Below are 14812 nucleotides of genomic sequence, written 5' to 3'. Positions count from 1 at the left end.
CTGTATAGTTATATACCTGAAGTTATATAGCTGAAAAGCTAAATAGCTGTGCTGCAGCACTGACCTTCACTGGAGGGTTAACAACATAAAAGAAACAGGAAAACTATAAGGTTGAACTTCTAAATCCTTTATTTAGCTTTGTAATCTGTTATATAACATTTCAGCTCATAAAATGTAATTCCAGTCCAGGTGTAAATCTGACAAACGTAGAAAAACCTCTAAAAAAGTGTCCATGGAGGTGAAGGAAACCAAAAGCAAATACTGAACATGTCAAATCATATTATTATATGACGTTCAAAACCAATTAAGATTTGTGTTTCCATGGCAAACCGTATGACATCAAAAAAGAGGATAAAGAGTTTGATTGATTGACAGGGCATCACTGAGCAGACATCTGATTCATTGTGAAACAGTGAAACAGAAGAGCTCTGATAAACAGCACAGTGCATACAAAATAATCACCTTTTCTCAAACGTTAAAGGTCACATTGATCTAAAGCTTGAGGGCAGAGTGTTTTCATCATACCACACACACACACACACACACACACACACACACACACACACACACACACACACACACACTCTATGGCTGCTTTTCCATACAACTGTATGGCATCCCAAGTTAAAAAGGAGACAAGGCTTACGTTTCAATCAGTACTACAGTTTACCTATCAACAACATTTTTAATTTTAGTTTAGTCTCTCTGCACTGTCATTCTTACTCGGAAAGACTTTTCCAACATGGAATTCTGTTATGTCACAGTGGCTGTAGAGAAAAAAAAAAAGAAAATACAAAATTAAATGGAAATTGTGCACTTTCATGTTATTTTATTGCTATTAATGCTGAATTATTGGAGATACCAATCTTTAAAAAAACATTTCAAATGAACAAAGCACCAGCCACAGCTGTAAATAATGCTCTGTACATTTCATTTATACTAGAGAAGTAGTTTTTAGTGTTGATTATACTGAATTCAACTGAAACCCATACCAGAATTACTTACAAGAAGAAAAAAAAATCCAAGAATAGGTAATGTACAGAGCGCTATATCCACAGAGTATCGAAACCCTCTATCCATGATCAGTGATGTTAGCTGCCTATCTGACAAAACACATGCTGTCACAGAGGTCGTCCATGGATTTTCCTTCTTAGTAGCTAAAGTCGAAATGACAATATTCTGAGTTCCTGTGTCCGAGTTACAGCATAAATCCAGTGTTTTTGTTAGTGGATGTCACATGACCAAGTTTGTGACTGGATGAAATTATGCCCCGTCCTCTTTAGCATGTCTTGGTTAAATCATGTGTGTCATGATAAAGGTTTAAAAATGACTTTCAGATTTCAAGAATAAAGATTTTAAAATGACGACGTGCCTAAGAAAGAACAGAAATGTGAATTGTAGATCGTTTTTACAAGTTGTTACATCACACACTCACATCACACACTGCCACTGCCATGCTAAGCTTACCCCTCACCCACACACACTTTAAAACATACCGAATTGAATCCTCAGCAGTGATGTGTGAAATTATATAGAAAAGAATACTGTATGTATAGAAATGAAAGAATAAATTGTAATAAAATATAACAAGGCAATCACACATCATGTCAAAATCACAGCTGAATAATCTCAACTCATTCACAACAAAGGCAGAAATATTAGATTGTTTTCTGTATATTTGAATCTCTCTGTAAATGGCTGATATTAATACTCATAATTCAACCTTTAAAATATTTACAAACTATAAAAACTAATTTCTAATAAATCAGATTTTCAAATCAAACAGTTTTGTATGTAAGTTCAACTTGAAAAAAAAAATGTTATCATTAAAAGTGTAAAAGTCTGGGTAGAGTCCCGAGTTTACAGTACTACAGAAGGGGAGGGACAAACCCGAGGCCTGTGATTGGTCAGTCTGAAGCCTCAGTGACTCACCTGCTGCTGATTGGTTGCAAAAACACAAATAACAACAGAAAATGTTTTATGATGAAAAAGTTGAACCAGACGTTGGTTTGTGTGTGTGTTACACTCGAGTGTGTCTGCAGCTGTGTGATCTTCCTCCCACGGCCCCTGATGGCTCCTCGTCACTGGAGCCGGAATCGTGTGTGTGAGAGTGTGTGTATGAGTGTGTGTGCGCATGAGAGTGTGTGTCGTCTCTGTGAAGGCTGATGTGATTCTGCAGGGCGGCAGGTGTGAGCCACTCTCTGGGTAAACAGCTCTGCAGGAACGGCACACACGAGCTGAAATATGCCAAGCGGTTCACCCAGCGCGGGATCTCACACCCACACAGCAACTACACACACAGAGAAAAAGAGAGAGAGAGAGAGAGAGAGAGAGAGAGAGAGGGAGGGGAGGCATTATTGTCAGAGATCTTGTTTTATGTATTTCTGGTTGCCATTCTATGATGATTTGCATATCCCAGTGTGATTGTTCCATATTGTGATGTTACAAACTGAAATCACCATAGCCCCACCACTAGTTTTAAACAGAAAGCCTCTTATTTGAATAAAGAGAGAAACAGACAGGGAGATGGACAGGTGTGTTTGTGTGTGAGAGACCTCAGACAGAGCAGAAGAGAAGTGGTTGCAGTTTTTGTGCATCAGGTGATACGCGTTTCCTCTAAACTCTTTGCCCAACTCCTCCATGATCTTATCCACATCTTCCTCTGTGAAGTCTGTTGTACCCAAAGCAATTGCCTCTCTGACACACACAAACACACATTATTATAGTAATTATATTTATTAAATATAGATTAGGGTGTTGCTAATGCTACTGCTAAAAGATAGTGATTAAATGTTATTGAAATCTGAAACATCGCTATGTCTAGTTTGCATGTGTGTGTATGTGCCCTTACTTGAATTTAAATGTCTCTCCGAGCTCACTGGAATTTCCCGGGTTTATCTCAAACACCCCACTGAAAGGATACGGATGACCTCCATATGCAAATTCTAACACACACACACACACACACACACACACACACACACACACACACACACACACACACACACACACACACACACAAATAATTAAATAAAGTATAATAAATGTGTGTATGAGAGTGACATGTCTCCGTGTAACTCCTCCTTCTTATTTATATCTTCTTCTTCTTCTTTCGGCTGCTCCCATTAGTGGTCGTCACAGCGGATCATCTGTCTCTATACCCCCCGGTCCTCCACATCTGCCTCTTTCAAACCAACTACCTGCATGTCTTCTTTTACCACATCCATAAACCTTCTCCTTGGTCTTCCTCTTTTCCTCCTTCCTGGCAGGTCCATCCTCAGCATTCTCCTACCAATATACCCCATGTCCCTCCGCTGCACATGTCCGAACCATTTCAATAGCGCCTCCTTCTTATTTATATAGGTATTATTATATCATGAATAATGGATTCTATGTTTAATGATTGTGACTGGATTCAGCCCTGGTGCACATCACTCAGTATTAATGAGTACAGAACAGTACTAGATGTACATAGATGTATTATTCATATCTAAGGAGTACTAATAAGCTCCAAAAAGTATTAATGAGTATTAATGAGTGCTAATCGACTTTAGAACTGAACAGTGCTAGTGTATATTATAGATCATCGTGGGTTAGGCTTAGGGCAGCAAGGAGTAATCAAGAATACTCATTTTCAGCAAAGAGTATTAACAATTATTCAGTATGAATAAAAACAGAAAAATTGCCAATAAGTAGAATAGCCTGTTAATCAGCACTGATAAATACTGATGAGTACTGATGACTATTGCACTGAAGCTGGCAAATGAGTATTACTGAGTACCAATTATCTCTGAAGACCATTTAGGAGTATTCAAAAAGAAAAAAGAAAGAAAAGTGCTTTATATTTGTCAAATGTACTTTAAATTCTTTCTTCGCATATCCCAGCAATGTTAAGAAGCTGGGGTCAGACATGATGCACGGCCCCTAAAAGTGGCACCTTGGTGATACTGGGGCTTAAACCTCCGACCTTCCGTTAAGGGACCCAAAGCCACTAAACAATCGGTAATTCAACGTAGGAGCATAAATGTGTGTTCGAGAGTGCCATAAACAGGGGATATTTAGTATTGTTTAGTAATAATTGGGACTGAAGAGTATTACTATCATTGAGCATTAATGTGTGTGTGTGTGTGTGTGTGTGTGTGTGTGTGTGTGTGTGTGTGTGTGTGTGATACCTCTGCCGTACAGCTGTATTCCTGAGTGGAAGACTCCGATCCCCAGAGTGGATGTGTATTCATTAATCCAGTACTGACACACAGACACAGACAGAAGAGACAGACAGGGATAGTATTACTATTTCAGAACTAATTGTACTACAGTGTTATTTATAGATGCTGTAACAGCCGACAGTGTCCCCATACAGGTTTACAGACAAAGCCTGAGATTATAAATCAGTGTGCAGGTGTGTAGAAAAGTGAAAATATACAGTATATATATTCTATAGAGCAGGGGTCAACAACCTTTTTAAAACTGAGAGCTACTTCTTGGGTAGCGATTAATGTGAAGGGCTACCAGTCTGATACACATTTCTAAAATAACAAATTTGTTCAATTTACCTTTAATTATATGTTATTATTAATAATTAATATTATTCATCTATATCACTAAATACTATACACTACACACTACATTCTATACATCACACACTACATACTATACACCACACACTACATTCTATACATCACACTCTATATACTATACACCACACACTACATTCTATAAATCACACACTACATATAATACACCACACACTACATACTATACACCACACACTACATATAATACACCCCACACTACATTTTAGACATCACACACAACATACTATACACCAAACACTACATACTATACACCCCACACTACATTCTAGACATCACACACTACATACTATACACCACACACTACATACTATACACCACACACCACATTCTATAAATCACACACTACATATAATACACCACACACTACATACTATACACCACACACTACATTTTAGACATCACACACTACATACTATACACCACACACTACATTCTATACATCACACTCTACATACTATACACCACACACTACATTCTATAAATCACACACTACATATAATACACCACACACTACATACTATATACCACACACTACATTTTAGACATCACACACTACATACTATACACCACACACTACATTCTATAAATCACACACTACAAATTAATACACCACACACTACATACTATATACCACACACTACATTTTAGACATCACACACTACATACTATACACCACACACTACATACTATACACCACACACTACATTCTAGACATCACACACTACATACTATACACCAAAAACACTACATACTATACACCACACACTACATACTATACACCAAACACTACATACTATACACCAAACACTACATACTATACACCCCACACCACATTCTAGACATCACACACTACATACTATACACCACACACTACATTCTATAAATCACACACTACAAATTAATACACCACACACTACATACTATATACCACACACTACATTTTAGACATCACACACTACATACTATACACCACACACTACATTCTAGACATCACACACTACATACTATACACCAAAAACACTACATACTATACACCACACACTACATACTATACACCCCACACCACATTCTAGACATCACACACTACATACTATACACCACACACTACATACTATACACCACACACTACATTCTATACATCACACACTACATATAATACACCACACACTACATTCTAGACATCACACACTACATACTATACACCAAACACAACATACTATACACCACACACTACATTTTAGACATCACAAACTACATACTATACACCAAACACTACATACTATACACCACACACTATATTCTAGACATTACACACTACATACTATACACCAAACACTACATACTATACACCCCACACTACATACTATACACCACACACTACATACTATACACCACACACTACATACTATACACCACACACTACATACTATACATCACACTCTACATACTATACACCACACACTACATTCTATAAATCACACACTACATACTATATACCACACACTACATTTTAGACATCACACACTACATACTATACACCAAACACAACATACTATACACCACACACTACATTTTAGACATCACAAACTACATACTATACACCAAACACTACATACTATACACCACACACTATATTCTAGACATTACACACTACATACTATACACCAAACACTACATACTATACACCCCACACTACATACTATACACCCCACACTACATACTATACACCACACACTACATACTATACACCACACTCTACATACTATACACCACAAACTACATTCTATAAATCACACACTACATACTATATACCACACACTACATTTTAGACATCACACACTACATACTATACACCAAACACTACATACTATACAACAAACACTACATACTATACACCAAACACTACATACTATACACCCCACACTACATTCTAAACATCACACACTACATACTATACACCACACACTACATACTATACACCACACACTACATTTTAGACATCACACACTACATACTATACACCACACACTACATTCTAGACATTACACACTACATACTATACACCAAACACTACATACTATACACCACACACTACATACTATACATCACACTCTACATACTATACACCACACACTACATACTATACACCACACACTACATTCTATACATCACACTCTAAATACTATACACCACACACTACATTCTTTAAATCACACACTACATACTATATACCACACACTACATTTTAGACATCACACACTACATACTATACACCACACACTACATACTATACACCACACACTACATACTATACACCAAACACTACATACTATACACCAAACACTACATACTACACACCCCACACTACATTCTAGACATCACACACTACATACTATACACCACACACTACATTTTAGACATCACACACTACATACTATACACCACACACTACATACTATACACCACACAATACATACTATACACCACACACTACATTCTAGACATCACACACTACATACTATACACCAAACACAACATACCATACACCACACACTACATTTTAGACATCACACACTACATACTATACACCAAACACTACATACTATACACCACACACTACATTCTAGACATCACACACTACATACTATACACCACACACTACATACTATACACTACACACAACATACTATACACCACACACTACATACTATACATCACACACTACATACTATACACCAAACACTACATTCTAGACACCACACACTACATTCTAGACATCACACACTACATACTATGCAGCACACTACATAAATTACAGCACACACTACATACATCACATACTAAATACAATGCACCACACACTACAAACTATACACCACACAATACATACAATGCACCACACACTTCATATTATACATCACGCACTACATACAATACACCACACACTACATATTATACACCACACACTACATACTATGCACCACACTATATAAATTACACCACACATTACATACTATACACCACACACTACATTCTATACACCACACACTACATACTATGTACCACACACTACATACTATACACCACACACTACATATCATACACCACACACTACATACTATATACCACACACTACATACTATACACCACATATCATACACCACACACTATGAATCACACTACATTCTGTACATCACACACTACATTCTGTACACCACACACTACATACGATATACCACACACTACATACTATACACCACATATCATACACCACACACTATGAATCACACTACATTCTGTACACCACACACTACATTCTATACACCACACAGTACATACTATACACCACACACTACATATTATACACCACACACCACATATTATACACCACACTCCACATATTAAACACCACACACTATGAACCACACTACATATTATACATCACACACTACATTCTGTACACCACCTACTACATAATTTACACCAAACAATACATTCTATACAACACACACTGCATAGGTTTCACCACACTGTGTGTATATACTCACAATACACTACACACTACCCTACACATAACAGATTGTGATATAGGGGTGGTAATCATTTTTCAACACACTTGCTGGTGTTCACTCGGATCTCACCATGTCGTAGACGTTGAGGATGACGGGTTCACTGGCCATTCTTCAGTCCTGAGAAATAGAGACAGACAGAGAGATGGGGTGCAGTCCTTTCTGACGAAAGTGTGATGTGCAGGATGGATGAAGCGTTTATTAGTTCTATTCCTCAAATAAAGTGAGGTGTGAGTTTGGAGGTAGCTACAGGCGGAGAGGCGTCCGTGTTCATCATTGCTCCTCTGTCCACAGGACAGGCATCTCAGAGACCTCGAGTGATGGTGAACAACATGAACATCGGGATCCACATTTGGACAGTGGGCATCATTACATCATCACCACATTACCTCATCACATCAAAGCGATAGTGTGTGTGACAGAGAGATGTAGAGAGTGAGAGATGGAAAGAGAGAGACAGATGTAGAGAGTGAAGGATGGATAGAGAGAGACAGGCATGTAAAGAGAGATCTACTGCAGTATCCCGTGAGTCAGCAAGCGATGATTTACAGTCGCACTGCGCGCCTGTTCCGCTGGTGATGATGATGATAACAACGAAAACGGTACAGTAGAAGCTGCAGCCTCCGCTAGAATAGGGAGCTCGCGCCGCTCAATTTTCCCCCGAAATCCAAAACCTGAACAGGATGACGTCACGACGCAGACCGGACGCCGCGTGACGGAGCGCGAGAGCGGAGAGTCCGCGCGCTCCTCACTGCAGGAACAGGAGGGCGGGTGGAGGAATCAGGAGCGCCATCGTGGGTTTTTATTGGTTTGAGCTTTACAACAGACTCTGCCCACTACACTCTGACTGTCTCAGCTGCAAAGCGGAAGTGAGTGAAGATCAAACCTCGCTGTCATCAATCATTTACAGATGGAAATAATACATGCTTTTATACAAATAACTAATAATTACACAGAATTATACAGTGCTATTAATAATTCAAATAATACAGAATTTAAAGGGGAAACAACAGATAGACAGATTTTATGATCTAACATGAGCAATGGAATGAAGGGCAGAGATTCACAAATGTGTAAAGGAATACAGGTCTGCAAACCAAAATGTAATTTCATCGGCTTTTCTTTCTTTTTCTTCTACCCTATAATCCACTGAGCACAGTTTATATACAGCACCTCTGCTATTAGGGTTCTCTCTCCTGCCTAGAATCATACAGCTGGGTTTCACTATCAGACAGGAGTCTGAGAAAAAATCTACACTTCTATAAACTGTGTGTGCATGTAGATAGATAGATAGATAGATAGATAGATAGATAGATAGATAGATAGATAGATAGATAGATAGATAGATGGATAGATGGATAGATGGATGGAGTTCACCTTGTTTAAAACACACACAGAGTTTAAAAGCTTATATAAGATATTAATGCACTCTTTCCTGTTATTAGCATCAGCATTTTACAGACAGGCAATTGATTTATGCAAGATGCTGACTGGACACAAGGCAGACAGACACACACTTCCATCCTGTCTGTTGGAAGATTGCATTCTGCTCTCACTACTGTACTTATTGGCGTCTGATTTCAATCGCTACCCCTACACCCTCCTTCACTTCCCTTAGGTTCATTCTCTTGTAATGTTCACCCAACCACTTTCCTATTTTTTTTTCTGCACCGTGTTTACTTCCATTTTGCACACACATATACACACACACGCAAAAGCCATGGTGCTCATTATTTATTTACAGTATCAAATCACAAGTGCACTTTTAATCCATCAGTTCAGCATCAAACCTTCACTGTGTGTGTGTGTGTGTGTGTGTGTGTACATGCGCAGTAATATTTAGTCTACAGGGGAAGCACAGATATACACACACACTCATGACGAGTCTAATAAAGAAATGAACACACCCACCTACTCTCTCACACACACTCCCTCCAACTAACCTAAGGTGTATGAAGCCACCAGTTTAGGATAGTACAATAAATATACCTGTGTTATTCACACAGTTGCCTCAAAGCCACACTGCATAGTCCTTTAGTCTGTGTTTATAAATATAAGTGTCATGCAGAGTCAGAAAACCCAACACGTTTGTGTGGAAAGTGAACACCCCTATAAATCTCTCTTTCTCACACACACACACACACACACACACACACACACACACACACACACACACACACACACACACACACACACACACACACACACACACACACACACACACACACACACACACACACACCCCCTAAACTGGAGCCTATAACACCCAGCAATCTGATTGGTTACTTACAGCCACAAACACAGCTGATTGGACGATACAACCAATTTTCCTCATTAAGTAATTATGATGGAATTCTCTTTTTTAACATCACAATTAGAAGAATAGCTCCAGGTCCAACCAGCATATTCACTTAAATCACACCCAGAAACAAGTAGGCGGAGCATAAGCTTGAGTTTATCAGCCACTCACATGTGTACTTGATTGTATGACATCACCAAAACTGGCTAGCTAATACCTGTTAGCTGCTGAAATTAGATAAGAACAATGCTAGCTTGGCAAGTACTAAACATGGTTGAGAGCAAAAGTCTGCACACACCGAGACAAAGTGTTTACAAAAAAAAAAAAAAAAAAGTGAATTTATTACAAGCCACAAAAACCTTTGCAGTTGGTGAGTTGCTGATTAGGTTTAACCTAAGCTCTGCCCCTTGGCCTAGAGACACCTGTAAATCAACAAAACTTAAGCATCCTTTCAAGGTATTATTGTTTCTCCAGAACTAAAAGATTCAAAGCTGGAATTCAAATGAATTTAACAGAATGAGCATATTCCATATAAACAGGCATGTATTTACACTTTACCATTACTCTGTTCTGTGTGTTTATGGCTAAAGCTAACGGTTACTGTGATTAGCATTAATATTAGCATTATAATGATTATAGGAATCTGAGTGGAGGGTTAACTCCAACTCTAACAGCGGTGCTTTTGTTCCCTGTTATAATTTTTGGTCCTCAGCAAGAAAAAGTTCATTGTGTGTGTGTGTGTGTGTGTGTGTGTGTGAGAGAATTATTAAAATGTGTGTCTCCTGAAGATACGTCTGTAGATAAAGACCGTTACGACCACACTAAGAATCCCAGCAATGAGCAGGGACGAGATGGATGAAGACGATTCTCTATCAGGACGAGAACCCAGAGGACCATTAGAGCTGTGAGGAGGCTGCGGGACAAGAAGCACATTCACACACACAAAAATCACAATGCAGGTTAGAGTGGTATATGGGAATAATATTTCTAATAAAAATGGTGTGTGTGTATATGTGTGTACTGACCCTCTGCTGGATGTGCAGAGTAACCTCTTCTCCTGCTGAACGAAACAACTCTACTGCTGCACTGTGACACAGATTCTCCAGTTTATGCCCATTTATCTACACACACACACACACACACAGTGAGAGAGAAAGAGCAGTGTCAGTGTTTTACAGTAAGAATATTGAAAAAGGTGTGTGTGTGTGAGGAATGAGGGTGTGTGTATGTTGCGTGTTTTATGAGTGTCTGCACGGTATGAGACTGTGTGAGGTGTGTGTTGTGAATGTGTATGGTGTGGAAGTATGTGTGTGCTGTGTAAGGTGTGTGAGGTAAATGTTTGTATTGTGTGAGTGTGTGTTGTAAACATGTGTATGGTGAGAAATATTTATTGTAAGTGTGCATTGTTAAAGTGTCTAAGGTTTGTACGGTGTGTGTCTGCTACCGCAAGGATCTTGTCTCCCTCCTGCAGTCGGCCGTCTAGTGCTGCTGCTCCATTCTCTTTGATCTTGGCCACATAGATCCCACTGTCATTCATCACATACTGCTGATCAACTCCACCAACAATATTGAAGCCCAGGCCTACGGCGCAGACACACAAACACACGCAAAATCAACACCCTGTTACAGTAACTGTACACTTTATTACATCTGTACAATTATGCAGTTCTCTAAATCAGCCAATCACATGGCAGCAGCAAGGTGTATAAACTCACACAGATCCAGGTAAATAGCTTCAGGTAATGTTCACACCAAACATAAGCATAAATAAAAAAAATAAAATAAAAAAAACAGACCTCTGTGTCTTTAACCGTGACATGGTTGTTAATACTAGATGCGCTAAATGGAGTTTTTTAGAAATTGCTAATCTCCTGCTGGGATTTTTTAAATAGAGTTTACAAAGAATGGTGCGAAAAACAAAAAACATCATGTGAGTGGCCTTGTTGATGACAGAGGATAAAGGAGCATGGACAACAGTGCTGACAGGCAGAGTTACAATTTACATCTCTGAACATCTACTTCCAGCAAGATGATGCTCCATGTCACAGCGAGTTCAGTGATCTTCAGGGTTATTTCCAGTCACTAGATCTGCATCCAGCAGCTCTTTGTGGATGTGGGAGAACAGGAGTTTCACAGCATGAAAATGCAGGAATAGCGTGATGATCAGGATCATGTCGACATAGAGCACAATCTCAAAGAAAGATTTCCAACATCATATGGAATCCATGTCCTAGAGAATTAAGGCTGTTCTGACACTAAAGTCAGGATCTACTCGGGATCTGCTCAGGACTAGTACAAGGATAATAATAAAGTGCTCAAGAAGTGTGTGTGTGTTTGTGTGCGTTTGTGTTATGTAATGCCTGTCTTTTTTAGGTAAACATCCTACACAATAAAAGTAAAATATTATACAAAAATAAAGAAATGTCAATGTCAGGTTTTAATGTAATACATTTTAAATTATTAAATATTTAATTACATTACATGTTAAATAAAACATCTAAAACACATAGCACAGTTAGTCATATCTCTTTCGGCTTCTCCCATTAGGTCATAATAAAAAAAAAAAAACACACACACACACACACACAGGCTCAGTTGCAGTTACTTTCACTTTCATGTCTTTGTGGTGACTTTCTGCTGAATCAGACTATAATAAAAGTTCAATATTAACTCAGATTAAACAGGTGTGTGTCTGTCACATGGCGGAAGTGCCAGTCTTTAAATCAGGCTGATCTAAGTGTGTCTGTTAGCTTGCAGGATAGCTGTGCTGTGTGGCTGTTGTATGTGATTATTAACAGAAGGTCAGTAGTAGTTATAGTAATACCAATAGTACTAACCCCCTCACTAAACCGCCAATAACCCGCTCACAAATCCTATAACCAACCCACTAACTAAACCTCCAATAACCCCCACTAAACCTCCCATAAACCCTCAATAACCCCCACTAAACCTCCAATAACCTATTACTAATCCTCAATAACCCCTGAGTAACCCCCTACTAAACCCCCAATAAACCCTCAATAACCCCCAACTAAACCTCCAATAACAACCTCACAACCTTCTCACACAAACATTTTCTATCATGTATTGTCTATAACATATTCAGTTAGCGTTAGCCTGTTAGCGGTCTGCATGGCTGTGTGTGTCTCTCTCTCTCTCTCTCACACACACACACACACACACACACACAGCTCGGTATAAAACCCCGGTTTAACCCTTCAGAAAAAATCCTGCCACTGAATAAATAAATAAACTATGATACAAATGTTTCCTTTATTGTATTAAACAGAATGAGCTGTTGGATAGTAAGCATGTATGCTAACATCCTACTGAAGTTCAGTGATCTAAGAAGTTCGATAAGAGTGAAGGGTGATCATCTCACCAGCAGGTCCTCTCCTCAGCTGGATCTCCAGAGCCGACTGTGAGTTGGCTGCTAAACCGTTCATCATCCCACTACCTCTCTCTCTCACTCTTTCTCGCTCTCTTTTCTTTCTCTTTACCTACTAAATACACACTTATCAAACTCTCAGTAGGTTTATAGAGCTGAAGGTGAAAGTGCTGTTACAGCGCCGCGCGATCATACACACGCCGCTCTACTGACACTTACAGGCCGGGAGCGGGATCACAGGGCAGTGACGTCATTCATGCAAATCCCGGAACTGACTTTTTTCCCCGAGCTCTCGAGCGCTCTCTCTCTTTCTCGGAGATATCAGGCATTTATACTGGGTAACTAAAAAAAAATGTTGTATTGATGATAACATCAATATGTAAACATGACAAACAATGACAAACAATATGTAAACATTACTTAAAATAAATGATTAAAGTTTTTTACATGGAATAGTTTAACGTAAAAAGATGTGGTTTGACGTACTTTCCTGTGAGCACAATAAAGAGTCCCCTGAGCTCAATAACTTACATTACACCACCAGAAGTATCTATATTAAACTTTAATACACACAACTGCATTGACTGTCTTTGTACTTTATACTGGACCTGAGAAACTCCGGTAATGACGACGCTTCTGCACACAAAATAAGCTCCATAAAGTGATGGGAGACGGTGTGTGAAGGTGGAATGGAAGAACTGCACACAGCCCAGTCCTCCTCAATCCCACTGAACACTTATGGGATGAAATGAAACTAGAGACTTCTTACCGGTACAGCATCAGTATCTGATCTCACTAATGCTCTTGTAACTGAATGATCACTAATCTGCCAGAATCTAGTGGAAATCCTTCTCAGAAGAGTGGAACTTATTATAACAGGAAAGGAAAATAAATATGTAATGAGATGTTCAACAAATACATGCAAATGCTTTTGGGAATACAATGTGAAATACACTAGTGT

At 38.8% G+C, this 14812-nt stretch overlaps 1 protein-coding gene across 1 annotated transcript; it reads right to left on the bottom strand.

Annotated features, from left to right (window-relative positions):
* Positions 1 to 111: 111 nt before the first annotated feature.
* On the bottom strand, positions 112 to 14079 carry LOC310725304 (deubiquitinase DESI2-like). The gene is made up of 7 exons (XM_083540171.1): positions 13846 to 14079; positions 11908 to 12044; positions 11489 to 11584; positions 4173 to 4245; positions 2852 to 2945; positions 2556 to 2697; positions 112 to 2290 (listed from the first exon to the last, which is right to left on the bottom strand). Exons 1-7 carry the CDS (start codon positions 13910 to 13912, stop codon positions 2021 to 2023), a joined length of 879 nt encoding a protein of 292 aa, XP_083396297.1. The 5' UTR covers positions 13913 to 14079; the 3' UTR covers positions 112 to 2020.
* Between the last annotated feature and the right edge of the window lie 733 nt (positions 14080 to 14812).

Source organism: Silurus aristotelis (genome assembly GCF_946808225.1).
Source record: "Silurus aristotelis genome assembly, chromosome: 4".
In the NCBI taxonomy this organism is placed as follows: domain Eukaryota; kingdom Metazoa; phylum Chordata; class Actinopteri; order Siluriformes; family Siluridae; genus Silurus; species Silurus aristotelis.
Note: the sequence above shows the minus strand (reverse complement) of the source record. Positions and strands in the feature narration are given on the sequence as shown.